Genomic DNA, 27432 nt, shown 5'->3' with positions numbered 1-27432 from the left:
TAATTGCTATGCTCCACTGCCTTTCTGACTTTCTTCTAAATATGACTCCAAACACTTGCTGGTTTACTCTGTTCTCTCCCAAACTGTCATTCCTACCAGAAATACTATGGAGGCAGACTTCCCTGCTCCAAATGCTTCTCTGGGGTCTTTGCTGTTCATCTACCACTGATTCCCTTAGGATTTTACTTACCATTTCTTTGACATCCTCTTCTCTGAAATGTTGAAATGTTGGGATTTCTCATTCTTTGAAGCTGGAGATGCATCTAGGAGGAAAAAAAAAAGTCACATTAGGTATTTCAACTTTGCATCTGGACCCACGAGAACAGAGTTTAGTGCGAAGGCAGAGAACATTCATTGCTCTTTCCCAGGACAGCGGGGCCTTTTCAACCCCAGGTGGAGCAGGGTGCTATTGTCCCGCCTGACCTTTGAGTCTGAACCCTTGGCAAAAACCCAGTTTTTATAAGGCTTTGGTTTATTCCGATCATAGGAGTGATACATATTTGTTGAAAAGATCTTTGGAAAATACAAAAAGTGTAAAAAACATCAAAAGTACTTAGAGCCCTATGACCCTGTGATAACTGCTAGAGACTATCATTTCCAAGCATGTTTGTATTTTTGTTTAAGGCATTCATATACATTCATGAAGATTAAGTCCTCAAAGGAAATGATTTGTAAGTGATGATTTTAGAAATTGCCCATCTATGGAGTTTATTGCACAAGTTGATGGTTAAATTTATTTATTTATTTCAATATTTTATTTATTTATTTGACAGGCAGAGATCAGAGAGGCAGGCAGAGAGAGAGGGAGGGGGAAGCAGGCTCCCTGCTGCGCAGAGAGCCTGATGCAGGGCTCCATCCCAGGACCCTGGGATCATGACCTGAGCCAAAGGCAGAGGCTTTAACCCACTGAGCCACCCAGGAACCCCGATTGTTAAATTTAAAGATGTGGCAAAGTTGGTGAAACTTGAATTTCTTAATTTAAATCTCCAGTTTGATATTTCTAATTGAAAAAAGGAAATAATTGTGTGTATTTGAAAACATTAGGACAGAGTCAAAGAAAAAGTTTTAATGACCTTGGTAGTTTTCTTTGCTCCTTACAAGTGTTTTTTCCATTTATTTTTGCCTCACATGAACTGCATATACATTAGGTCTTCAACTGGTGTTTATGAATTGGCTGAGAAGGTTCACATGTGCAAGATCAACTACCTGAAATACCATTAAAATTGAACTTTTAGTATTTGTAATTTTGGTTGTTGTTTTGCTGTCTTGTTGTAATAGAAATTTAGTAAAATTTATTTGGGATATTTTACTGTTTTCTGGGAAAAAAGCTATCATCGACAAAAAACCTCATTTGATATGACATATTACAAGTAATAATTATGTTGAGTTTGATTCAAGTTGAAACAGCTTGTACTGAACATTATTTTTAAAAGCCATTTCTTAAGAGAATGATTATAGTGAATGATTATAGAACAGACTCCTATAATCGAAAAGTGTTTCCTCTTGTGTTTTCTAGGCATCTGGCCATCTGAAGAGGTTTTGGCTTACTATTGCCTCAAGCACAGAAACGTATTCAGGTACAAAGCTGTCCTTAAAAAAATACTTTTTAGTGATTATGAGTATTATATCTGCATATTAAAGATTGCCATGATTACATTCTTCAAATTAAGTTGTTAAAAAATATGTAAGAAAGAAAAGAAAAGGAAGAAAGAAAGAAAGAAGAAGGAAGGAAGGGAAGGAGGGAGGGGGAAGGAAGAAAAGAAGAGAAGAAGTTCATGGTGAAAACATGTTGCTTCTGAAAAGAAATCTGAATTGCCTTTGGGTACTAATACTGCACAAAAAGCACAGCAAGCTTTTTGCTATATGTCAAAGGCTTTTGATTTCCACTCAAGGCATTTTATTTCACTTTGATTTTGGAAACAAAAGTGAAGCTCCAATCAATCCTTACTGATTGTGAAGGTCAAAAGAAAAAAAAAAAAAAGAAAAGAAAAAAAAACTACAATAAAGACATTCTTTAAACTTATGCTAGGGAAATCACTACAGAATATTTGATAAATAAATACCCCCCAGCTATTATTTAAATATGCCATCCCACTCCTGGTTTTAAAGGTATTTTATAGACCTAACAATATGTATTTGTAAAATATAAATTACTGTTACAGATTCATGCTACGGAAATAAAGGTTTTCAACTGTCAGTGTGCAATTATAGATCAAACCCATGGATGAGATTTAGGAAACAGGAAAAAAAAATAAACACCTCCTTTTATTTAAAAATTCTAAAGATGTTTGGTAAATCCAGAAAATATAGGTTTTTCATTTTTAATTCTCATTTTATAAAAGTCACCCAACATATGCTTCCTGAATAGCCCATTATGATTCCAGACAAGTCATTAGTGATCATGGTATGTGTTTTAACAATATGTACTTACAAGATTGGGTCAATAATATGTATTTTTTGAAGCTCCGTGGGTTCATATTTACCAACCAGCCTATAATTGCCTTGAACAACTAAATACTCATTAAGTGTGTTTCGGAATATGAATGTCCTTGCTTGGCTTCTCTTCCTCTTCCCTCTCTTTGCCCACCCCCCTTTCAGTTCTCTCCTTCTCTCTTTTTCTTTTCTCCTGTCGAGGTAATAAACTTCCCAACCTGGGAAGAAGGAGTGATCTTAAGGTTGAAGCGTATAAAATGAGCACAGGGCAGTATTGACTTTGGGCCACAGAGCTGCTCTGGGAGTCTGGTATTTGCTCTTCTCCCTGTGCTTAAGCTTCACTGGAGCTCCAATCATCGAGCAGTGGTGTAGGGTAAGAATGTCACACGTTGAGGGCTGATATTTAGGCACAAAGGGGAAGGTGAGTGCAGAGTGGCCCCCTAGACTGTCAGCTTTAACTCTGAGCCGCTTTACTTTTGAGCGGTGAAGTCAGAGCCCCGTCATTGCTTTAGCCTCGGTTTGCTGGCTTAACCATATTATGTCCCTGCATTGTTTATTCACTGTGTTGTGTTGGGGTCAGTTGTGATTTAAGTGTTAATTGCTAAATGCTCTTTGTGTAATTGTTCTTTATGGGGGCAGTTCAGATTTCCAAAATGTTTCAGTTTGGTTTCGAATTTTTTTTTCAAAAATTTCAAGATTGCATTTGTGTGTGTGCGTGTGTGTGTGTTGTGTGTATTTGACTAAAATATAGGTATATACACACTCCTATATGTTCTTCATTTACTTGTCTGTTTTTGAAGGAATGAATGTGGATTAACAGTGTTACCCTTTCCTAACAATTATCTTTCGCTACTCTAGCTAGTTTAGTTCTAAAAGACAGCGCCATTGACAAGGGAAAAAAAGGGAACCTTCTCAGATTTTTCAGCTCAGCGGTGGTAATGTTGCAGTGAACACTAATGAGGGAACCCCCACTGATTTGCCTGCTTTGTGACTTTTCTATTTCATAATTATTTTTAAAACGCAAAGCAACATGAGGTAGCCTAGTCATGTCTCTACAACTTCCTGGTAGCGCCGTTCTTACCGCAGATGGCAGTTTGTTCTTGTAACATATATATCTCTCTGACCATTTTCATCTAATTTGTATGGGTTCTACCATTTCTTTTCTCTCTTTCAGGGACCTTGCTGTGTGTGAGCTAGGGGGTGGCATGACATGCTTGGCTGGGCTCATGGTAGGTCTTTTCTCAATTCCAATCCCATTCAGAGGGAGGAACAAAAGGAAAAATGTTCCAGGGCCTCCAACTGCTGGGTCAGAGAACCGTCAACAGCATCAGCTGCGGTCAAGCTGCCGGGTCTTGAGAGACCTTCTAGATTGACTTACTTTCGGATCATATTGATTTATGGTTGCCTCGATGAGCAGAAACATTTTACCTCAGTGTAGTCAATATCGCTTGTTGTGACATTCCAGGCCTCGCACGGTCTTTCTTTGCCATAGCGAAAGCATTTTTTTTTTTTCTTCAGATTATAGTCCCATTTGCTAAGATACAGGAATAGCCCGGCGAATCACAGTTGGAGCACCATGATATAGCTGCTAATGTTTTGCCTGCATTATTACACCAACAAACATGATCCAGAGCGCTCAGTAATTAGATTCTTTTGAATTAGATTGGCCATTCAGGAACGTCGTTCCCCATTCTCTGGGTTCTGAGTCATGTATTCAGGAGATATTATGTAGCAGCACAGTGCATTAGACAAGTTTTTATGTCTCTACAAATAAAAGCATATTGTTACACTGATTGGCATTTGACAAACCTGTCGCTCTTACACAATGTGTCGAGGTTACAGCCCAATGTGCGAGCATGTCAAAGCTCACAAAAAAATTACCCTCACAAAGCCATCTGCCTGCAATGCAAAGTTATATGAAGGGCATCAGGCAGTCAGACAGAAGCAAGCTGAAAGGCAGAGTGACAGCCTTGTATGATGGCTCTACCAGATAAACAGAAGCCCACAAATGAAAGCCTCTCAGAATACCATCATCCGCTGTCACAATGCAATTACCGAACAGAATGATAGCAAGATAGAGGCTCCCGCAAATGGAATGATAAAAGTATTGACTGATTTGATTGAATGATTAAAATAATGCAGACATAAAATGAAAAAAGATTGAAGATTGTTACAGAGAAATAGGTGAGGAAGCATGATACTGAAGGCTTGTCACTCCTGTCTTCACTTCCACACAGACAAGCATATTTGCTCATTGTTTGCTGTGCTCCTTTTTTTTTTCAGGTTGCTATTTCTGCAGATGTCAAAGAAGTTCTGTTAACTGATGGGAATGAAAAGGCCATCAGAAGTATCCTTATTCAGATAGAAAACGGGTTTGTTGTGCTCGTTCCTTTTTCCCGGCTGAGTAACAATTGATATAAAGAAAGACAGCATGGGGTATTAAAAAAGAATCCCCCCCCCACACACGTGATAAGTAATTAAGAAAAAGTAGGAATATATGGACTTCATTTGGCGACGACTGTTTTTTCTTTTAGTTCGATAGATTTTTTTTTTTTTTTTTTTTTTTTTACGGTCACATCTTGTGAAAGGAGCCCACATTTTGTGGACCACTCAAGGCAAAGAGAACAGTTGCTTCAGAATAATTTTCAGGCATTCCTGTCCTTTTATTGTCACTGAAATTTCCCAGTATGAAGTACACGATTGGATATTTATTATATCCACTATTGCTTGCAAAAACTAACTTCCGGCATCATGTTCATCATGGGTTTGATCTTTCCTGGGTTTGATCTTGTGTGTCTGTGCTAGGTCGGATGGGACCTACTCTAATTGTTGAGAGGTTACCTATAGCTACCCACTGGAAACTGCTATCAGCTTTCCATTATTTCTTTTTATTTAGGATTATAAAAGCAATCTCTTTTTTTTTCTGCTATGCTATTACAGTTCCAAGCCCATTATATTAGATTATGCTTTACTAATATGTACACAGAGTTCCTGAAAACTGAACTGTACTTTAACTAAGAAAGCAAGCATAATTTGTGGCTACTTTAGCAATCGAGCTGATTTGTTCAGGCGCAGTTAACAGCCGTTAGAAATTGAGAGAAGTGGAAGATATATTTGCTTTGGGTTTTTGGTATGCCTTACATTTACATTATGAAGGAGGCAATCCGCTTATTTGCATCTTAGACCCCGAAAATGCCAAAGCAGTTTTCGATTTTTGCGGCTTCTTACAGAAAGCCCCCTTTTGATTTTCTTTTTCTACCTTGGCTCCACGATCATTTAAAAATAAAATTTGCAGCAACTCGATCAGGCTGCTCAAATAGGAGAAAGGAGGTACAAGAAGCACAGTAGCTAATATTGTTCAGCGGCACTGGTGTGCTCTGCAGAGCCCCACCCAGCTAATTGCCTGACAGACTTAAAAAAAAAAAAAAATTTCAGGAAGGAAAAACAGCCAATCACAATCCTGGCCTTTCACACAAGGGAAAGAGATCACAAAAGGTGCTTCCTTTTTTAAGATGCAGGATTTTAATCATGATCTTCAGACTGTCGCAAGTTTCTCAAAATATTCCCGGAGATGAGCCGATGTTGTTTCATTCACTCTGCTTTATTCTGAGTTATGCCTCGCACTGTATCATTTCACTGTGTTCCTCCTCCGCATGTCAGGGAGCACTGAGAGCGAGAGGAAGGCAGGTATGCTGGCTCAGCCCCAGTGGATGGTATTTTTTGTGGGGGGAGGAGGGCAAAAGAGGGAAGGAGGATTATTGGACAGGAGAGGGTCATTAGAGCCACAGAAACTTTCAGATTGGGCCCGGCAACCTGAGGTTTTTCTCAAGTCAGCAGGTGTCTCATTTAATAGCATCAGAAACAAATTAGAACTTTTATCCAACTATAGGAACATCTGTAGTCAGTATGTAAATTTAATTGTACTCAAATTATTATTGAGCTAAAGTACAGCGCTTCCAGAGAAGGGAAGCAATGCTAATGTCATTAATTAGCACACCTTTGCTTTGAACAGCAAAGATGCCATGCCAGCTCTTGAAATCAGAGAGGAAATCTCCGATTCTGTATTCACTCTGCTGGCCTTTCAAAGAAATGATTGGTACAGCCCCCTCCCAAGAAAATGGATTTTTAACATTTGGTCCTCAGAAGCTCAGCCCTGAGAGTGCTTTATTGTGCTGGGTTTTACAATGGGTTTAATATAGCGGGGTGCCAAAGGGCAGGAGGGGAAGAACTTTACAATGTAGATAAAGTAGGTCCTTTCAGGATGCAGACCAAAACTGGTAGTGTGTTTTATTTCATCTCTTAGGACTTTCCTGATGGAGTTCAGTTTTTATCATGCAGTTGTTCCATGTTTGTGGGCTTTTTTCTTTTGTAACCAGATCTAATTTTTTTTTTTAATTAAGAGAAAAAAAGCATGCCTAACGCCTTAAAAATTGGCAATGTGTTTTTGCTTTTAATACTAATGTTATTCTTGATTTGCTAATAGAGCTTACAATTGGCATTCATTGTAAGCTGTTGTGCTAAGTAAGGTTAATATGAATGATTTTTTTTTTCTATTTGTGTGCCCACTTTCTGTAAGAATAACTAATTCACTGACTCACATACTGTTGATGCATATAGATTGAAACAAATTCATTTAAAAATTACTGTTTACATCTTTCCTTTAAAATTTTAGGAAGCCTAAATTATATAGCAGTTGTAGGATATTATCCAAAAATTACTTTCTAAAAGTAAAAGTGGATGTCAACAAAAAAAAGGGGGGGAGAACCATTGCCAGAAACCAGAAAATCTCTAAGCAAAGCTGCTAATTATTCTTAATGGGCAAGATGAGCACATTAAGAAACAAATGAATACATCAGTGAAATGTAATTGAAAATCGACCTGGCAGTCCCACATCACATCTGAGTATTGGCCTGTATATTATTCTCTTCATTTTAAAAATTATTTTCTTTGTTCTTCGCATCCGAATTTAATGAATCCAACTGAATCTTCATTTCCTAGTCTCTTAAGCTTCTAAGGTTCTGATTTTTACCTTTTAAAAAAGTAGCATTTTTTGATCCTTCCTTTTTATCTTCAATTATTTCTATTTTTTAAATATGTCAGGTAATGAATGGATGAGTTCTGAATCTTTATATCATAGCAGATAACCAGTTGTGAGGTTATTTCTAATCTTCCCTCAGATGTATCAGATGGTTTGGCTATGTCTTCCAGGGCTCTCTCCCTTGACCCTGGAAAGCTAGATGTTGATTTGAGATCTATTAAACAGAGATACCTGAAAAGAGATTAAGACTTGAGGTGTAAGTGAATGATGTAAGTCCTAAATATTTTCTCAGACTCGTGGGTATGTGTCCCAGTTCTCCTTAGTCCTTAAACTGTACTGCTGCGTCTAATCCAGTACCCCCCTACCCAAGAGCTGCCTCTCTTTACAGATGCCATTTATCTGTACCCACAGAGAACAAAGGATAAATTAGAAATGGCATCATTTGGTTCATCAGTTCTCAACTTCACCTAAGATAGGTTGAAACGTGTTCCCTTTCCTTTGGCACAGCCCTTTTGGTGTAATAAAGGAAGAAATCTCCAAGTGCCTACAGATAATAATAACTCACTAAAGTTCGTGGCTGGTGATGATAATGGCGTAAGAACAGAGGGGAGAAATGATATACTGACTTATTATTGATGCCAAGCCTCTTCCCAATTGTAATGGATAAAAGTACAATACCTAGAGGTGAGCAGCCCTCTCTGGTTCACTCACTAATTCTCCCCACACAAGCACCCTGCCTTGACCCATCCTTAGGAAGTATCAAGCATGTTATCTGCAGAATGTAGCAGTGCTTGGTGATCCATTTCTTGTGCTTCTGACCCAAGCATCTTATTCCTACAGCAGGCACAGTCTGGATCATGATTTCAGGCTTAGGATTCACCCCAAATTGGTCAATCTCCCGTGCATTTTAAAGGAGAGAGCCCTGGCTTAACATTATCTTATTTATTAACAGCATCTCTGACTTGAGTAACTACTGCATTAAGCTCCCTGTGGACTATGCAGCCTGTGCTCTGGATGGTGAAGACCTTGGCAATGCTAGGCCATCATCCTGTGTTCCTCTAATGTCTGGGCCAGCTGTACCTCTATTTGCTAACTGAGTCATTAATGGGCTGCATGTGCCTTATATTGGGTAGAAGCTCAATAAATAGCTTTGCAAATTCAATTTGGATTAAGTAATAAATTAATCTAACTAATTAATTAAAATTAATCCAACCACCGTTTACCTGCAGGCCATTTCAGGCATTGAAGACACAGCAGTGGACAAGACAAACAAGTCCCCTTTCTGGTGGGACCCAGACTAGATGCCTTGGCTGGAGCACATTTATACGTGGGAAAGACACTGAAAATCTACAGGGCAAAAGTTCTTTGATTCTTTCCAGTTATTTAAATTGTACAGTATAAATGTCCACATAATTAGTTCTGAGCAGCAGGGAGAGAAAATAAAGCTTGACTGCCAAACCTCATTTTAGTTACTCACCAGCCTCTTCATCCCACTGAAGCTTTTGCCTGAGTTATTGAAAAAGAAAATGAACTGACATGAATTAGGCACCAATATGGTCTGGCTCATCCTATGTGATACTCCATTAAGCCTGTGAAATAGGGATCATTATTCCTGTTTTTGAGATGGAGCTCAGAGAGGCTGATTTACCCAAGTTCACACAGCCACCAAGTAGCAGAATGAGCTTTAGAAGCCAGCCAGGTTCATTTGACTTCAAAGTTTATTTCCCCCCATTCAACCATTCTGTTTCACTAAAACTTAGAATAGTTTGGTGAGTGTCATCCTGCAGTTTCCTCAGAACTCTCAGGAAGAAAAGACCTCTCATCCAAAAACATAGCAGTTGACATAGCTAACAGTTCAAGGTACCTCCTGGTCGTCTTCTCAATTCCCTTGATAACGAGCACATTTAAGAATATTTTGCAGCTTTTAAATTGGCAAATATTGCCACGTCCAGCATTTCTAAAATCCTTTAGAGGTCAGAATGAACAGGATTTATATTATTATTTCTTGTTTTCCTACCCTCACCTTGTATGGTCCAGTGAAAATAAATGGTAACATACACTGAAAAAGTAATGCTTTGTGGATCACAATGTTATTATTTTAAAGATTTTTTTAAAGATTTTATTTATTTATTTGACAGAGATCACAAGTAGGCAGAGAAGCAGGCAGAGAGAGAGGAGGAAGCAGGCTCCCCACTGAGCAGAGAGCCTGGTGCGGGGCTCGATCCCAGGACCCCGAGATCATGACCCGAGCAGAAGGCAGAGGCTTTAACCCGCTGAGCCACCCGGGTGCCCCTCAATGTTATTATTTTAAAAAGAACTTTCTTGCTTAAAGAACAAGGCCAAGGGGCACCTGGGTGGCTCAGTGGGTTAAGCCTCTGCCTTCGGTTCGGGTCATGATCTCAGGGTCATGGGATTGAGCCCCGCTTGGGGCTCTCTGATCAGCAGGGAGCCTGCTTCCTCCCTCTATCTCTCTGCCTGCCTCTCTGCCTACTTGTGATCTCTGTCTGTCAAATAAATAAACTCTTAAAAAAAAAAAAAAAAAGAACAGGGCCAAGTCCCAAAATGTAGATGCAGGCTCTTGATTAATTAATAATCACTAACTGCAGGAGGAGGCTAGTATTTTAAATAATATTTTCTATGTAATTAACTTAATTATATTTAGATATATAAAGTTAAAGTTACTTGTTTCAGTAACTTATTATACAAAAAAAGTGCATTTTAAGATTAAAATTCAACTGAACCAAAATTAAAAGGGAGCCCCACTCCTGAACTATGCTTTTTTGACAGAAGTAAACCAAGATGTAGAAACTTGGTTTCTTTTAGCCTCAAGCATGGATCCTGTAGCCTAGACAAGGAGCCTGGAGTTGATTGTTCTGGATCCAGTTAATCAGAAATCACATTAAAGCTATCTTTGCACCCAGCACCTCCCACTGAAGACTTCCAGAAGGTAGGTACGGTACAGGGAACATGATTTGGTCCACCCTGTTGAACACTGTCCTGGACATACTGACTTGATTTGATTGGACATCCTTTCACTCTGAGGTAACACAGAAAAATGATAAAATGTATTATTAGACACAGTGCCAGCCAGAGGTACCGCCTCCAAATCTGACCCAAAGTGAAGGGTGGGGGGGAAGATTATCAGAGTAAATATCTTAAGATATTTTAATATGCTCTTGCCATTTCTTTTTTTTTCTCTGTACTTGTTTTAATATAAAAACACCTCCTAAACCATAAAATATATTTCCCTCCCAGCTCTAAAAATAAAGCAGCCTAAATACTGCTGTGAATTTTTTCATTAAAGGAAAAAAAAAGCCCCTCTAGAATATAAATACGTACACTTGCTTCAATCTGAACTCCTGGAGGCACGGGTTTATAAATTGTATAAAAGCATATAGCGTTAAGATGTTTACTAAAAATTAGTAATAGGTTTTCAGAGTTATATAATTTAACTTCCCTGCGACTATTTTATAAAAAGTGTTACCTCCACTAACAAAATAATATGTTTTGCTTGATAGATTAGTCATGTACTCACACGACGCTACAGGTGTTTGGGGCGTATTTCCGTGTGCTGCTGGATGTCATAGAAACGTGGAGTAGGGTGTGGCGGGGGGGAGGGGCTCAAACCAAAAACTGTTGTCAGTTGACTCTTCACTAATTTTGTTCTCCTCAGAATAACGATGTCAGCTATCCTTTCCTATAAGACATTTCATTTAGAAGACTTTCCTGAAATACTTTCTTCCTGAAATAGACAAAACTGTAGGCCGATGTGTCATTTTAGTTAATCAAAACAAGTAGGCAAATTAGTCTCTTTTATTTTTTTAATGAATGTAATTTAACGGTATTTAATTTGCATACAGGAAAGTTCACCCAGAAAAAAAAAAAAGTCTGCATTATAGCACTTTTGTAAACCTCCACAAAGCCCTTCATTAGGAGACCTAATTGATTTTTCCTACCCACTCCTGGGGGGGCAGAAAGCTATCACAGTACCTGCTTATTCACTCAGAGAAGAAATGGGTGTGCCTGATGTTTCAAGCAGAGATTTGGGTTAAAAAGTCCTGTGGCTCTGTTCTTACAGGGAGATCTTGGCCAATGCTTGTTCCGAGCATTCAGGAAATCTGTTTTTCTGAGCACTAGGGGAACATCGCTTGTCTGCTTGGTGTCCTCCCCATGGGCCCAATTTAGTTCAGCTTGCAGCCTTCACTGGAATTATTTTATTTCTTGTTTATTTAAATCTGCTTTATTCTGTAAGAGGAACTTAGTGGCTTTTTACAATGATACAGAATATATGCCATATAAAATAAATGAGTAAGTGAAGGTGATTGAAATCAGAAAGCCAGGGCAATATGATGAAGCCAGGATGGGAGGTCAGTACAGAAAGTACATGCCATGAGAGCTCTGGTGGTTGATACAGCTGGGTCATCCGTTTGGCTCTGGGTCACACAGGGACCAGAGCAAGAAGAGAAACAAAATAGTTGTAAGATTTAGTGTCCAGAAGTGGAAGCAAATGATGTTGATCTCAAGCCTAGCTTTGCCCATTGTTAGAACCTGACATGGTTTTTCCCACGGACCTACACCAAGATGGCACTGTGTGATGTAATAAACCAGCTCCTCAAAACATGTCTTCCAGATATATGGCTTTTCTTGGTATAGGTCCTTTCCCCACTGACTGAAAGAGGCATGCCTTTGGGGCTATCGCTCTTTTAAGCAAGTGAGGAATGGCACCTATCTGATAGTCATCTACACCCACCAGCACCCAGAACCCTGGACCCTGCACACATGCTCCCTGCAGGTACATTTCACAGGTGACAAAACTGCTGCCCAGGGAATTAAAAGAGCTTGCCTGTGGCAAGTAATTCAACATTTGGTGGTAGAACAAGGGATTGACCCTTCTTCTTCTGCCTCATACCCTACAACTCTTCTCTTTTTACTCTGCTGATCCCATGTACAGTAAGAAGATCACTGTATTTGTGGATGGTTTTTTTTTTTTTTTTTGAGTCAGTTGACAATCACAGCAGAAGCTTTCTTAACTGTGTTCTATAGACGTGAGCGACATCATCACAAGGAATCAGAAGGCTGGCGCATTTAAAACTCAGAAAATATCAAGCTGGTAAGATACTTTTCTTCATTAAAACATTCTGGTTTTCTCTGTGGGTGATAATTAAAAATAATAATAGCTAACATTTATTTACTGAGCACTTACTGTGGGTCAGGCATTGTTCTAAGCACTTTAAAAATCTCTTATTTAATGTTCAGAAGATCATGAAGGGGCAGGCGGGCATTTTCATTATCTTCAGCCAATGAGGAAAGCTGAAGTATATTGAACCCGAGGTTGGGAATGAGTTTAGGATTGAGAGTGCACAGTCTGAAGCTGGGAGAAGCCTTCCTGGGGCCTCCTTATGAATGCTCTTTTCCTCTGGTTCTCAGCCTGGGGGCAGTCTTGCCCCCGGGACTCTTGCATTGTCCTGACTCAGGGGAGAGGATCACTAGTGGCATCTAGTAGACAGAGGCCAGGGGTCCTGCTCACCATCCTACAATGCACAAGAGAGTGCCCATGACAAAGACCTATCTGGCTGAAAATGTCAGTAGTGCCATGATTAAGAAACCTTGCTCTATTTATGATTTTAAAATAGTTTAGGTATCCATTCCCTTTTAGATTCTGTTCTTTTTTTTTTTTTTTTAAGTTTTTATTTATTTATTTGACAGAGAGAGAGAGAGAGAGTGAGAAAGGGACCACAAGCAGGCAGAGAGAGCAGGCAGCCACATGAGGGGCTCCATCCCAAGACCTGGGATCATGACCTGAGCCAAAAGCCGACTTTTAACAACTGAGCCACCCAGGCGCCCCTAGATTCTGTTCATTCTTATTCGAGCTTGGAGAAATTCTTACCCTCAACCAAAACAATGGTGTTTTCTGTGATGCTACATTTTCTTTTGTTCTGATGATAGGACCTAGAAGAGCAAGTAATCATTTAGTACTTTTCACATGAAATACCTGTATTTGTGCCTTTTGCATTCATTTATATGTTGAACCCCAGACGTTAGACCTTTGATATTTTGAGTTTTCTCTGTGTCAAAGATGCTTTCCCACCACTACTCAGTTTGGGATTTAAAAAAAAAAAAAAAAAAAAAAAAGATGACTGAATAGCAGCATCGCTTTAAAAACCTGTGGTCCTACTCTGTAAATTTTCATTGTTAGATATATAAATGACATATATATTTTTATTAATAAAATAAAATAAAATAAAAAATAAAAACCTGTGGTCCAGATTGGGCTGAGGCCGTGGAATAGCAATGATTATTTTTCTCTGGTGTCAACTGGTAAAGGTAAGGAAGTGTCCTCGTGTTTTTAAATCCTGTAGTAGAATGTCAGCGCAAGCTGGTGGCTTGGGGTTGTGGGGGGCGTGGGTGATGCCCTTTGTTTCTCATTTAATCACAAACCAGTTTCCCAGAAAGCCTCAGGCAGGTCAGGAGAAAGAACCATCCACTATCGTGTCTTCTTCATTCTTAAGGCAGCCTTTACGCCACAGTGAGGACTGCCATACCCTTCTGGGGAGGACTTCATTTTGGGACGTGATTTTCAACCTGGTCTTTTACTTATCAATCAAAAGCACATTTTCAATGTTGTCCTCATTTACATTTATTTAATGCTTAAGGTCATTTGTGACCATTTGAGTGTATTTCAGCATATGGAATCAGGGAATAATAGATTCAGCATCATGCTGTGAAGAGAGATTGTGTTTTTACAAGACATAATGTTGTTTACTGGGTGTTAATAATCACTAATTAATAAACATATCTAGATTTTGAAAATGTTCCATTTTGAGGAATAAAAAATGTCAAGTGTTTAACTTAAGGAGTGCAACAGTATTTTCTGTCATCTCTTCATGAAATAATTAAGTTACATAGAGAAGCAAAATGTCCCTATTCAACACAGGGTGTATCCAAAATGGCCTTTGTGTCTATATGTTCTCAAAAATGCTTTAAATATATTGTCTATTATGTACATGGACAGATAGTCTTTGTGTCAGTAGCCATTCAGGAACCTCCAAGATGAAGGGTTTGGTTTTAGGGTTTTATTTTTTTTTGTCTTTGTCTCATATTAGTTGTGGTCAGTTATTTTTCTTTTACCACTATAAGCATGTTGTCCAAAGTCTACTAAAGCACTTTGCCAGAAAACCAGGGGGATGAGTCGGTCCTTGAAATGACCTGATCTCACATTAGAAGCTACTTCACCACTTAACCTTCCAGAAGCTCAGAGGAACTGCCAACCAGTGATGTAATAATCAGCATTTCCCTTCTCTCCACTGCTTTCCCACCCATAACCAGTACAATATGATGAGCACATTAGTTCCATACAAGAAGAAATAAAAGGAAACGGTTCACAAAAGAGCTAAGATATAGTTCACTATTCTTTTTTAGTGCCTCAAAGCATATGCAGAATTTCTCCTCCAAATTGGAGGTGTGGAATAACAGTAGCGACAGATAACCGAGAAGCATTTACCATAGCTACAAAGCCCACCTGTGAGCCACGTATTTCCACTATTAAAAAGCACTTCAAAGCTTGGCATGAGTTTGGAACGGCTGAACGTCTGCTGTGACTTTATGGGCAAATACCATGTAGCCACAGAGAGGAGTACCAGGGTACTGAGAACTCTGGGCTTAGGAAATGGTGGTTTTTGAAGAGGAACTAGAACGGAATAAGAATGGGAAAGCCCCTGCCCCCCCAACTCCTTGTTGCTCTGACAGGGTTCTTGTTGGGCAGTGACCCGCACTCCTCTTGCCTCTCAAGCCAGGGCGGACCCAGGCTGCATGGGGCCTGAAACCTATGTTGAGGGCCCTCATGAGGACAATGGATTTGATTTTACCTTACTTTGGCAAATTCTACAGAGGCATTTGACCACGTGAACACATGCCTAGGGCTCCTGGTAGGCCTTGGAAGGAGCTTATGCAAATGAGGGGCCTAACCGAGGTAAGCTTCAGCAGCTCCACAGTGAGGCCACCCCTGCTGCCCCCATCACCAGCGCTCTTGACTAGAAAAGTGCTCCTCTTTTTTTTTTTTTTTTTTTTTTAAGATTTTATTTATTTATTTGACAGACAGAGATCACAAGTAGGCAGAGAGGCAGGCAGAGAGAGAGGAAGGGAAGCAGGCTCCCTGCTGAGCAGAGAGCCTGATGCAGGGCTCAATCCCAGGATCCTGGGATCATGACCCGAGCTGAAGGGAGAGGCTTTAGCCCACTGAGCCACCCAGGCGCCCCATGCTCCTCCTTTAATAACAAAACTTTCTTACTCCCTTTGTTCCACTTTAATCCCAATCTAATTTTTTTTTCTTAAGATTTTATTTATTTATTTGACAGAGAGAGAGAGACAGTGAGAGAGGGAACACAAGCAGGGGGACTGGGAGAGGGAGAAGCAGGCTTCCCGCCGAGCAGGGAACCCCATGTGGGGCTCAATCCCAGGACCACAGGATCATGACCTGAGCCCAACGCAGATGCTTAACAGACAGAGCCACCCAGGCATCCCTATCTAAATCTAAATGTTGCTTACCGTGACAGACATGATGGTGGAGGCCTGGAAGCTTTCGCCCTGGTCAAGGAAGGTCTAGGACGCACATAGACGAAGTATCATAACCATTTTGTCTCACAGATCTTAGTACAATCATTTGATGGTTCATTTGTTTGTCCATCCGTGCAGCCATCCATTCATTTACCTAATAGGTCCAAGGTATTTTGCCTTGGGGAACATCTATATGGAGTTATCCAGAGTAACTTGTGAACAAAGGAAATCATGCTGCTAATTATAGCTAGAGACTGGTTGAAAGAGCAAGGATACTTACAGCTTCTCAATTGTTAGGTTTATCTGAAGCTGTCTTCAAACCTGTGACTGTCTAATAAAGAAGCAGTCGGAGTTTTTGACGTCTACATGTTTTCAGGTGTTCCAGAATTAGTGAATGGCGTCATTCTCTGGTTAATATTAGTTAACAGTTACAATATATATATTTTTTAATCCATCAAATATACCCTGCTGTGATATTAAAAGTAAGTCTCTGCCTTCAAAAAGAGTTTATCTTTGTGTGAAAATTGCTAGTGAATTTAGGCCCGGGACTTGTATTATTCTTTGATAAACCATTAATTTTCGTAAACTATGGAACTTATTATAACACTGAAGACTTCTTTATAACCCAAATTTCACCTTTATGTGGGCCCCCAGGACTGGCTATTGGCCCCATTGCCCTACTGCTTTTTAAGATTTATATCTTTTCGGAGGCTCATTTTCTTTTAAAGGTTAAACCAGGGGTATGAAAAATGATTTTAAAAGTGTAAATCTCAGCCAAGTGGAATACAGTTGCTGGTTTTTCTAGACCTTCTCCGCCTGCCCTCACTTTCCTTCACTCTTCTCATTCAGTCTGGCTCCCTCTGCTTCTCCAACATACGCCTTCTCCCATGGCCCTCTCCTGTGGCCACCCAAGTCTCTGCACTTTCTGGACACATCTGGTCTTTCTCATCTCTGGCCTTAGCCAGTCCTGTCCCCCTCCTCCTTGTCCTCCTAAATTAGGATAGCCTAATTATCATTTCTCTCCTTCTCCGGCCTTAATCTTATCATCCTTTAGGTTTCTCTTGGCCTTAGACTGGTCCCACGGTCAAATACGCATATTCTCTTAATGCTCAAAGCATGTTTTCTTCGTTTTCATGGTTTTCGTTCATTTACTTCCTGACAAATATCTTGATGACTTTCTATGCACCAAGTGCTGTTCTAGGTGCCAGAGACATAGTGACAAACAAGACCGAGAAAGTCGTGCCTTCTTCTCTAGCAGGGGAGATGAGAACTTTCTTGAAGGCAAGGATTCTGCTTACTATATTTTTGTATTCCCTGAAGCAATTAATACACTTTGTCCCTCTTATAGGAGACGTTTTAAGATTCGTAATTGGAGTACCTTTGAAAGACATGAATCCATAAGGCTTATGGAACCAAATAATTTTTAGCAGGAGAGAGTCAAGTTCTAGAGATGCAGACATCAGTTTATACATCAGATAGCTGACTTTCATTTCAGGATAGGCTTTTTCTCTGGGACGCACAAGCCATGTCTGTAGACAAACTGACATTGTAAGTAGTTGTTTATTTGTCCTTTGTCAGGTTGAAGAGGAAGGTTAGAAGAAGGTAACTAAGATAAGGAGGCTGAGGGCTCTCGTTGAGAAATTTCCCAATAAACTATACCTGTGAGTGGGTTTTGCTACAAGTACAGTAACAGAATCGTGAGAACTACTGAGAGTTCTAGAGATGCCACAGTCCCTTTTCCTTCCATTGCTATCCTGAATGTGGGGGAATGAAATTACCATGTGTGCCTTCTATTATTAACTTTTTTTTTTTATTTGCCTGACAAATTTAAAGAAGGACCCTGTCCCCTATGATTTTATGTTCTGCACTGAAGAAACAAGGGTGTTGTCCAGTTTCTGACATTTTGTTGGAGTTCTCCTTCAGGTATTAAAATGAGCCAGATTTTAACATTTGGGGACATTGTATTTTTAAAAAATATTTTATTTATTTATTTGAAAGACAGAGATCACAAGTAGGCAGAGAGGCAGGTGGAGAGAGAGGAAGGGAAGCAGGCTCCCTGCTGAGCAGAGAGCCCAGCCCGATGCAGGACCCTGGGATCATGACCAGAGCCGAAGGCAGAGGCTTTCACCCACTGAGCCAGCCAGGCGCCCCAGGGACATTGTATTTTTAAGACCTACTCTTAAACTGCAGCAAATTAAAAATTAAGGGCTTTCTTCTCAAATAACACTGTATTGTCTCTTTGGATATGCACTTACCTACTTTTCACCAAGATCAAAATCTCACCACCCAAATTCAGCCAAATTCTATATTGATAGCCGGGTGTGCAGATTAGACCATTATATTAAACCTTCCAGGTTAATTAAGAGAAAAATCACTCCATCATAGAAATTTATATCACTGAAGTTACATATCTAATAAGAAGGTCTTCATTTTCAAACGATTTCTTTACTTTAAAATGGACAAGTGGGGATTTAAAAAAAATTTTTAGAGTATGACCACATCATAATCCATTAAAAATAATTTTTTACTTCAATAATAGTCTGCTTTCAGTATTTTGGGGTTACAAACAATGCTGCCGTGGATGCATCTGTACACAGAGTATACATTTGCAAGTATATACCTACAGAACAAGTTCTCAGAAGTGAACTTTGCGTATTCATATGACGCTACCAAAGTGTTAATTACTACAGCTTTGTAATATATTTTCCTATCTGTTAGGACTAGTCCCTTGTTATTCTTTTTTTAGAATTTTCTCAAATTATGTCCATATTTTTATTTTACTGGCATTTTCATTGTGATTGAAAGAAATGCAATTTACTAAGACTTGCCATCTTGATGACTGAGTCTTCCTATTTATGAACAGGGTGTTTCCTTTTTATTTAAGTTTTTCTAGATGTTCCATTAGTATTTGAAATCTTTCTTCATTTCTCTTGTTAACTTTATTTTTGGAAACTAGTTTTGTTTCTCTTATAAATGAGATCTTCTCTTTTATTATATTTTCTAACTGGTTGTTATTTGAATATATATGAAGCAAGCTATAGGGTTTTATGTAGTAAATGTTTGGCCACCTCCATGAGTTATTATTTCGGCTAGTTTATCAGTTTATTCTCTTGAATTTTCCAAATAAACAATCCCATCATCTCCAAATGGTGATGATTTTTACTTCTTTTCAATTCTTATACCTCTTTTTTAAAAAAGATTTTATTTGTTCATTTGCGAGAGAGAGAGAGAGATGTAGAAAGCACAAGCAGGGACAGAGGCAGAAGGAGAGGGAGAGCAGACACCCTGTTGAGCTGGGAGCCCGATGTGGGTGGGGCTCAATCCCAGGTCCTGAAGATCATAACATGAGCCAAAGGCAGATGTTTAACCGACTAAGCCACCCAGGTGCCCCTCTTATACCTCTTCTTTTGTATCTCTTGTATAATTTTATTGAATAAAAATTTCAAGGTGTTGTAAAATGATAGGCATTTTTGAGCCTGACTTTACTGGAACTCCTGGAATGCTTCACCATTAGATCTGCATTAGCATTTGGGTGGAAATATATGGATATTTTTTATCTTGTTAAGGTAGTTTTTATTGATCTCCTTGTATTTTTTTTTTAAGATTTTATTTATTTTTTTGACAGAGAGAGAAATCACAAGTAGGTGGTGGTGGCGGCGGGGGGGGGGGGAAGCAGGCTCCCTACCGAGCAAAGAGCCCAATGTGGGGCTCAATCCCAAGACCCTGAGATCAAGACCCGAGCAGAAGGCAGAGGCTCAACCCACTGAGCCACTCAGGCACGCCTGATATCCTTGTTTTTAAGATATTTTATTACAAATAAATATGGAACTTCAACCCTTGCCTTTTTAGCATGAATGGAACTGATCAAATTGTTTCTCTGACTTCACCTGTACCTGTGGCAACTCATATTAACAGGTTTCTTAATATTAAAGCATCTCTGTGTTTTTAGTGACTTGGTCATGGTGTCTTAATTAATCTCTTAACATGCTATTGTATTTTAATGTGTTATTTGGAATTATTTTTATGACAAGTTTATTGAGATATAACTCACATACCGTATAATTCACCCACTTAAAGTGTACAATTTAATGGGTTTTAGGATATTCACAGAGTTGTGAACCCTCATGATCAATTTTAAGACATTTTCATCACCCCCATTAATTTCATGACCCATTAGTAGCCACTACCCATTGCCCCCACCCTCTTTCTCTTTCCTAGCATTAGGGAGCCACTAATCTACTTTCTGGCTGTATGGATTTGCTTATTCTGGACATTCCACATAAATGGAATCCTATAGTATGTGGTTCTTCATATCTGGTTTCTTTAACTTAACATAATGTTTTGGGGTTCATCCATGTATTGGGATGTCATTCTTTTTATGGCTGAAAAATATTCCACTGTATGGATAGAACACATTTATTTTCTTTTAATTCCCAGTGTTGTTAACATACAGTTAACTACTAAACTAATACTAATCTGTCTTAGTCTCAGGTGTATGATACAGCAACTTAACAGTTCCACACATGATTCAGTGTTCATCAAGATAACTGTACTTAGTCCCCTTCCCCTGCTTCACCCATCCCCCAACCGACCTCTCCTCTGGTAACCATCTGTTTGTTCTCTGTAGTTGAGTGTCTGTTTTTTTGGTTTATCTCTCTCTCTTTTTTTTTTTCTTGTTCATTTGTTCTATTTCTCAAATTCCACATAAAAGTGAAATAATATAACACTTGTCTTTCTCTGTCTGACTTCTTTCACTTAACATTATACTCTGTATCCATCCGCGATATTGCAAATGGCAGACTATCGTTCTTTTATGGCTGGATAATATTCCATTGTCTATATGTATATACTACATCTTTTTTATCCATTCATCAGTTGATAGACACCTGGGCTGCTTCCATAATTTGGCTGTTGTAAATAATGCTGCAATAAGTATACAGGAGCATATATCCCTTTGAGCTAGAATTTTCATATTTTTTGGATAAATACCCACTAGTGCGATTACTGGATCATAGGATTGTTCTCTTTTTAAAGTTTTGTGGAACCTCCATACTGTTTTCCGCAGTGGCTGCACCAGTTTGCATTCTCACCAATAGTGCACAAGGGTTCCTTTTTCTCCACAACCTTGCAAACACTTGTTGTTTCTTGAGTTTTGGGTTTTAGGCATTCTGACAGGTGTCAGGTGATAAATCAGTGTGGGTTTGATTTACATTCCCCTGATGATGAGTGATGTTGAGCATCTTTGTGTGTGTGTGTTTTAATTTTTTTTAATTTAATTTCTTTTCAGCATAACAGAATTCATTGTTTATATGCACCACACCCAGTGCTCCATGCAATACGTGCCCTCCATAATACCCACCACCAGGCTCCCCCACCCTCCCACCCCCGCCCCTTCAAAACCCTCAGATTGTTTTTCAGAGTCCATAGTCTCTCATGGTTCACCTCCCCTTCCAATTTCCCTGAACTCCCTTCTCCTCTCCATCTCCCCATGTCCCCTGTGTTATTTGTTATGCCCCACAAATGAGCGAAACCATATGATAATTGACTCTCTCTGCTTGACTTATTTCACTCAGCATAATCTCTTCCAGGCCCATTCATGTTGATACAAAAGTTGGGTATTCATCCTTTCTGATGGAGGCATACTCCTCCCTAGTGTATATGGATCACGTCTTCCTCATCCATTAGCCCATTGAAGGGCATCTCAAGGTTCTTTCTACAGTTTGGCGACCATGGCCATTGCTGCTATGAACATTGGGGTACAGATGGCCCTTCTTTTCACTCCATCTGTATCTTTGGGGTAAATACCCAGTAGTGCAATTGCAGGGTCATAGGGAAGCTCTATTTTTAATTTCTTAAGGAATCTCCACACTGTTCTCCAAAATGGCTGCACCAACTTGCATTCCCACAACAGTGTAAGAGGGTTCCCCTTTCTCCACATCCTCTCCAACACACGTTGTTTCCTGTCTTGCTAATTTTGGCTATTCTAACTGGCGTAATGTGGTATCTCAATGTGGTTTTGATTTGAGTTTGAGCATCTTTTCATGTGTCTATTGGCCATCTATAGGTCTTTGGAGAAATGCTATTCATATCTTCTGTCCATTTTTTTATTTGTTTTTTGGTGATTTGTTTATTTTTGTTTTTGTTTTTGTTTTTTTGTGTGTGTGTTGAGTTGTATAAACTCTTTATATATCTTGGATACTAACCCTTTATCAGATGTCATTTGCAAATATCTTCTCCTGTTCAGTAGTTTGTCTTTTAGTTTTGTTGGTTGTTTCCTTTGCTGTGCCAAAGCTTTTTAAATTTTGATTAGTCCCAATAGTTTATTTTTGCTTTTGTTTCCCTTGCCTCAGAAAACATACTTAGAAAGATGTTGCTATACCCAATGTCAGAGAAATTACTGCCTGTGCTCTCTTACAGGATTTTTATGGTTTCAGGGCTCCCATTTAGGTCCTTAATCCACTTTGAGTTTACTTTTGTGTATGATATAAGATATGCTTCTTTCTTTTCATGTAGCTGTCCAATTTTCCCAACACTGTTGAGGAGATTTTTTCCCATCGCATATTCTTCCCTCCTTTGTCATAGATTAATTGGCCATATAATTGTAAGTTTATCTCTGAGCTTTCTCTTCTGTTCTGTTGATATATATGTCTATTTTTGTAAGGTACCATACTATTTTGATTACTACAGCTTTGTAATATAACTTGAAGTGTGGAATTGTGATACCTCCAGTTTCATTTTTCAAGATTGCTTTGGCTATTTGGGGTCTTTTGTAGTCCCATACAAATTTTAAGATTGTTTGTTCCAGTTCTATGAAAAATGCCATTGATATTTTAACAGGGATTGCATTGTATCTGTAAATTGCTTTGGGTAGTATAGACTTTTTTTTTTTTTTTGGTTGAAAATATTTTTACTCATTCTATAAGTTATTTTTGTGGATAACACTTAAGATAACACTTGTTGAGTATTTATTCATAGTGAGTTTATTCTTTTTTCCTTTTTTTAGCATCTTAATTTAATTTTATTTTTTCATGTTCCAAGATTGTTTATGCACCACACCCAGTGCTCCATGCAAAACATGCCCTCCTTAATACCCACCACCAGGCTCACCCATCCCCTCACCTCCCTCCCCTCCAAAACCCTCAGTTTGTTTCTCAGAATCTACAGTCTCTCATCTTTCATCTCCCCCTGTGATTTACCCCCAATTCACTTCTCCTCTCCTTCTCTTAATGTCCTCCATGTTATTCCTTCTGTTCCACAAGTAAGTGAAACCATATGATAATTGACTCTCTCTGTGATTTATTTCACTCAGCATAATCTCCTCCAGTCCCCTCCCTGTTGATACAAAAGTTGAGTATTCATCCTTTCTGGTGGAGGCATAATACTCCATTGTATATATGGACCATATATTCTTTATCCATTCATCTGTTGAATGGCATCTCAGTTCTTTCCACAGTTTGGTGATTGTGGATATTGCTGCTATGAACATTGGGGTACAGATCGCTCTTCTTTTCACTACATCTGTATCTTTTGGGTAAACTGGGTACTATAGACATTTTAACAATATTTGCTCTTATAATCCATGAGCATGGAATGTCTTTCCATTTGTTTGTACTGTCTTCAACTTCTTTCATTAGTGTTTTCAGAGTACTGGTGTGTCACCTTCTTGGTTAAGTTTAATCCTAGGTATTTTGTTATTTCTGGTATAGTTGTAAATGGGATTGTTTTTATAATTTCTCTTTCTGCTACCTCATTATTAGTGTATAGAAATGCCACAGATTTCTGTACATTGATTTTGTATGCTGCAAACTTGCTGAATTCATTCATCAATTCTAGTAGTTTTTTGGGGGATGGATAGACCATATTTTGTTCATTTATTTATTACAGACAATTGGATTGTTTCCACTTTTAGCCCATTATGAATAGTGCTGCTATGAACATTTGTGTAGATGTTCTTATGACAAGTTACTTTTCTCTTGGGTGTATGTAGCCATATAGGAACTCTATGTTTAACTTTCTGAGGAATTGCCAGACTGTTTTCCAAGTTGGCTGAACAATTTTATATTCCTATCAGCAGTGTATAATGTTATCTGGGCTTTTTGCATTGATATTCATCAGTAAAATTGGTCCACAGTTTATGGAACTATCTTATTTAGATTTTAATATCACTGATATGCTGGCTTCTTGAAAGAATTTAGAACCTTTCTTATCTTTTGAACCATCTAATCTGGCTCACCCTAAGTTGCTACCATAATACTAGATCAGAGAAAGTTATGATTTGAAGTTGGCAACAAATAGTGAAATTTTTATATTAAAATGTGCTTGAAAGTTCATAAGTTTAAAAATGAATGAAAACATTAAAAAATAATTAATTTTGTGATTTCACATTTAATGGCACATAGTTCAAATTCAATACGAAATTAGAGCTAATTCTAATTTTTTATCATCACTTTGTTTTACTCCCATGTAAATTAATTAGCTGTCATTATTATAGAATCAGAGATATTTGGAGTGGGAAATATAATAAGTACCTTTCATTCCAAGATCTCAAAACCCTTTACCAGTCCAGAATATATGGGTCACCAACTTAGGGGGTTCAAATGTTAGGCAAATCTGTCTTCCTTTTGGACTCTGAAATAAGTTTATTTCAGCTAAAATAGAGACAAAAACACAGACCCAGAGAGTAGGCTCAGTTTTAAAGTCAGTCCAGAAATATATAATAAGCTAGAGCCATAGCTTTCAAACTTCAGTATGAGAATCATCTGTAGAACTTGTTATGACACTAGTTTGTCCAGGCAAACTTAATTCTCTGGTGTGATGAATGGGGACAGGCTGAATTTTGTTCACTGGTGTGATGAGGCCCACAGACCATTGCACTGAGGTGGAGGGAGGAGGTCAATGGGACAGAGTATGTAAAGGGATTTCTGAGGTTTATAAGTAAAGTTCTATTTCTTGGTCTGGGTTTTGGTTACAAAGGTATTTGCCTCATAATTAAGGCATATATTTGTTTCACATAGTTTTCTGTTTTAGTCTTCTATTCTATAATAAAAAGTGTTGGGTTTTTTGATTGTTCTGAAAGCTATATCGTGGTTTCAGGGAAAGGGAAAAAGGTATCCAGGCCTGAATGAGAGCAGAAATCAGAGAGCAAATATGGAGGGCGTTCTGGAGAACTGACTGTCTGTGGGCACTAAAGAAAGGTGGGGGATTAAGAGAGCAGTTTGGGACATGCTGCATTTGTGTGGTTGTAGGACATAAATGTGTGCTCTCTATGTGACAGTAACTAGCATGTGATTAAGAAGAAAGTTCAACAAAGCTGAAATCATCAAGAGAGTATGGTACTGGCACAAAAACAGACACATAGATCAGTGGAACAGAATAGAGAGCCCAGAAATAGACCCCCAACTCTATGGTCAACTAATCTTCAACTAAGCAAGAAAGAATGTCCAATGGAAAAAAGACAGTCTCTTCAAGAAATGTTTTTTTTGGAAAATTGGACAGTCACACACAGAAGAATGAAACTGGACCAATTCCTTACACCACACACAAAAATAGACTCAACATGGATTTAACACTTCAATGTGAGAAAGGAGTCCATCAAAATCCTTGAGGAGAACACAGGCAGCAACTTTGACCTCAGCCGCAGCAACTTCTTCCTAGAAACATCACCAAAGGCAAGGGAAGCAAGGGCAAAAATGAACTATTAGGACGTCATCAAGATCAAAAGCTTTTGCACAGCAAAGGAAACAGTCAACAAAACCAAAAGACAACTGCCAGAATGGGAGAAGATATTTGCAAATGACATATCAGATAAAGGGCTAATATCCAAAATTTATAAAGAACTTATCAAACTCAACAGCCAAAGAACAAATAATACAATCAAGAAATGGGCAGAAGACATGAACAGGCATTTCTGCAAAGAAGACATCCAGATGGCCAACAGACACATGAAAAAGTGCTCCACATCACTCGGCATCAAGGAAATACAAATCAAAACCACAATGAGATATCACCTCACACCAGTCAGAGTGGCTAAAATTAACAAGTCGGGAAATGACAGATGTTGGAGAGAATGCAGAGAAAGGGGAACCCTCCTACACTGTTAGTGGGAATGCAAGATGGTGCAGCCACCCTGGAAAACACCATGGAGATTCCTCAAAAAGTTGAAAATAGAGCTACCCTATGAGCCAGCAATCACACTACTGGGTATTTACCCTAAAGATACAAACGTAGTGATCTGAAGGGGCAAGTGCACCCGAATGTTTATAGCAGCCATGTCCACAATAGCCAAACTATGGAAAGAACCAAGAACCTAGATGTCCATCAACAGATGAATGGATAAAGAAGATGTGTGTGTGTGTGTGTGTGTGTGTGTGTGTGTGTGTGTGTGATGAAATACTATGCAGCCATCAAAAGAAATGAAATCTTGCTATTTGCAATGACATGGATGGAACTAGAGGATATTATAATGAGTGAAATAAGTCAATCAGAGAAAGACAATTATCATATGATCTCTCTGATATAAGGACTTTGAGAGGCAGGTGGGGCGTTGTGGGGAGTAGGGAAAGAAAAAATGAAACAAGATGGGATCGGGAGGGAGACAAACCATAAGAGACTCTTTATCTCAGGAAACAAACTGAGGGTTGGGGGCAGGGATAGGGTGGCTGGGTTGTGGACATTGGGGAGGGTATGTGCTATGGTGAGTGCTGTGAAATGTGTAAGCCTGATGATTCACAGACCTGTACCCTGGGGCAAATAATACATTATATGTTAATTTAAAAAAAGAGGAAAATTCAAATCTCAGGAAATGTGCTGGAAGATTTGGAGATCAACCTGGAAAGATTAGAGCAGAACTATGGAAACTGGAATGTAAAAGAAGATGGCTAAGAAGAGAATCTTAGAAAATACCTGTTTGGGGGCAGAGTAATAGAGGCCAATCAGGGATACAGAAAAGGAGCTGGATACAGGAAGGCTGATGCCAGGTGGATTGGTATAAAACTATTCCCTATAAAACTATTCTGGAAGCAAGTCCAGGAAAGAATGTCAAAGAGCGGAGACCAGCAGCAGTGTAGCCACTGCAGATCACTGGCAAATTGTAGAACCGTGCTCATGTCTGCTGTGAGAAAGGTTATATTACGAGGGCAGAGGAATCAATGAGAGTAGACTCCCCATGCCAAAGTGTTGATGGTGAACAGAAAGAGCCAAGTAGTATGTGTAGCAAGAAGAAGCAGAATTGAGGGAAGAGGGGAGCATGTAATATATGTAGTATATATATGTAATATATGAGTAATATATGTAATCAGGGGGTAATATATGAGCAAGTAATATATGAAGTAATATATGAAGTCAGGGGGTGTGATTTGATGGAGCAAGCTCTAGAGTGCTGCTTCTCAAGTATGGTCCCCAGACCAGCA

General features: G+C 38.9%; 1 protein-coding gene across 4 annotated transcripts in view; it reads left to right on the top strand.

The window, feature by feature from the left end:
* The window catches only part of CAMKMT (calmodulin-lysine N-methyltransferase), a 391971-nt gene that overhangs the window by 330945 nt on the left and 33594 nt on the right, over nt 1-27432 (top strand). For 3 of the 4 annotated variants that reach the window (XM_059134602.1, XM_059134600.1, XM_059134599.1), the window contains 4 exons: nt 1517-1577; nt 3608-3662; nt 4717-4780; nt 12515-12581. In XM_059134602.1, the coding sequence (XP_058990585.1) occupies nt 1517-1577; nt 3608-3662; nt 4717-4780; nt 12515-12581 (247 nt within the window). The remainder of the gene's footprint in view (nt 1-1516; nt 1578-3607; nt 3663-4716; nt 4781-12514; nt 12582-27432) is intronic. The other variant, XM_059134601.1, reaches the window with a different exon arrangement.

The sequence above is a fragment of the Mustela lutreola genome, chromosome 9, assembly GCF_030435805.1.
Source record: "Mustela lutreola isolate mMusLut2 chromosome 9, mMusLut2.pri, whole genome shotgun sequence".
NCBI lineage: Eukaryota > Metazoa > Chordata > Mammalia > Carnivora > Mustelidae > Mustela > Mustela lutreola.
Note: the sequence above shows the minus strand (reverse complement) of the source record. Positions and strands in the feature narration are given on the sequence as shown.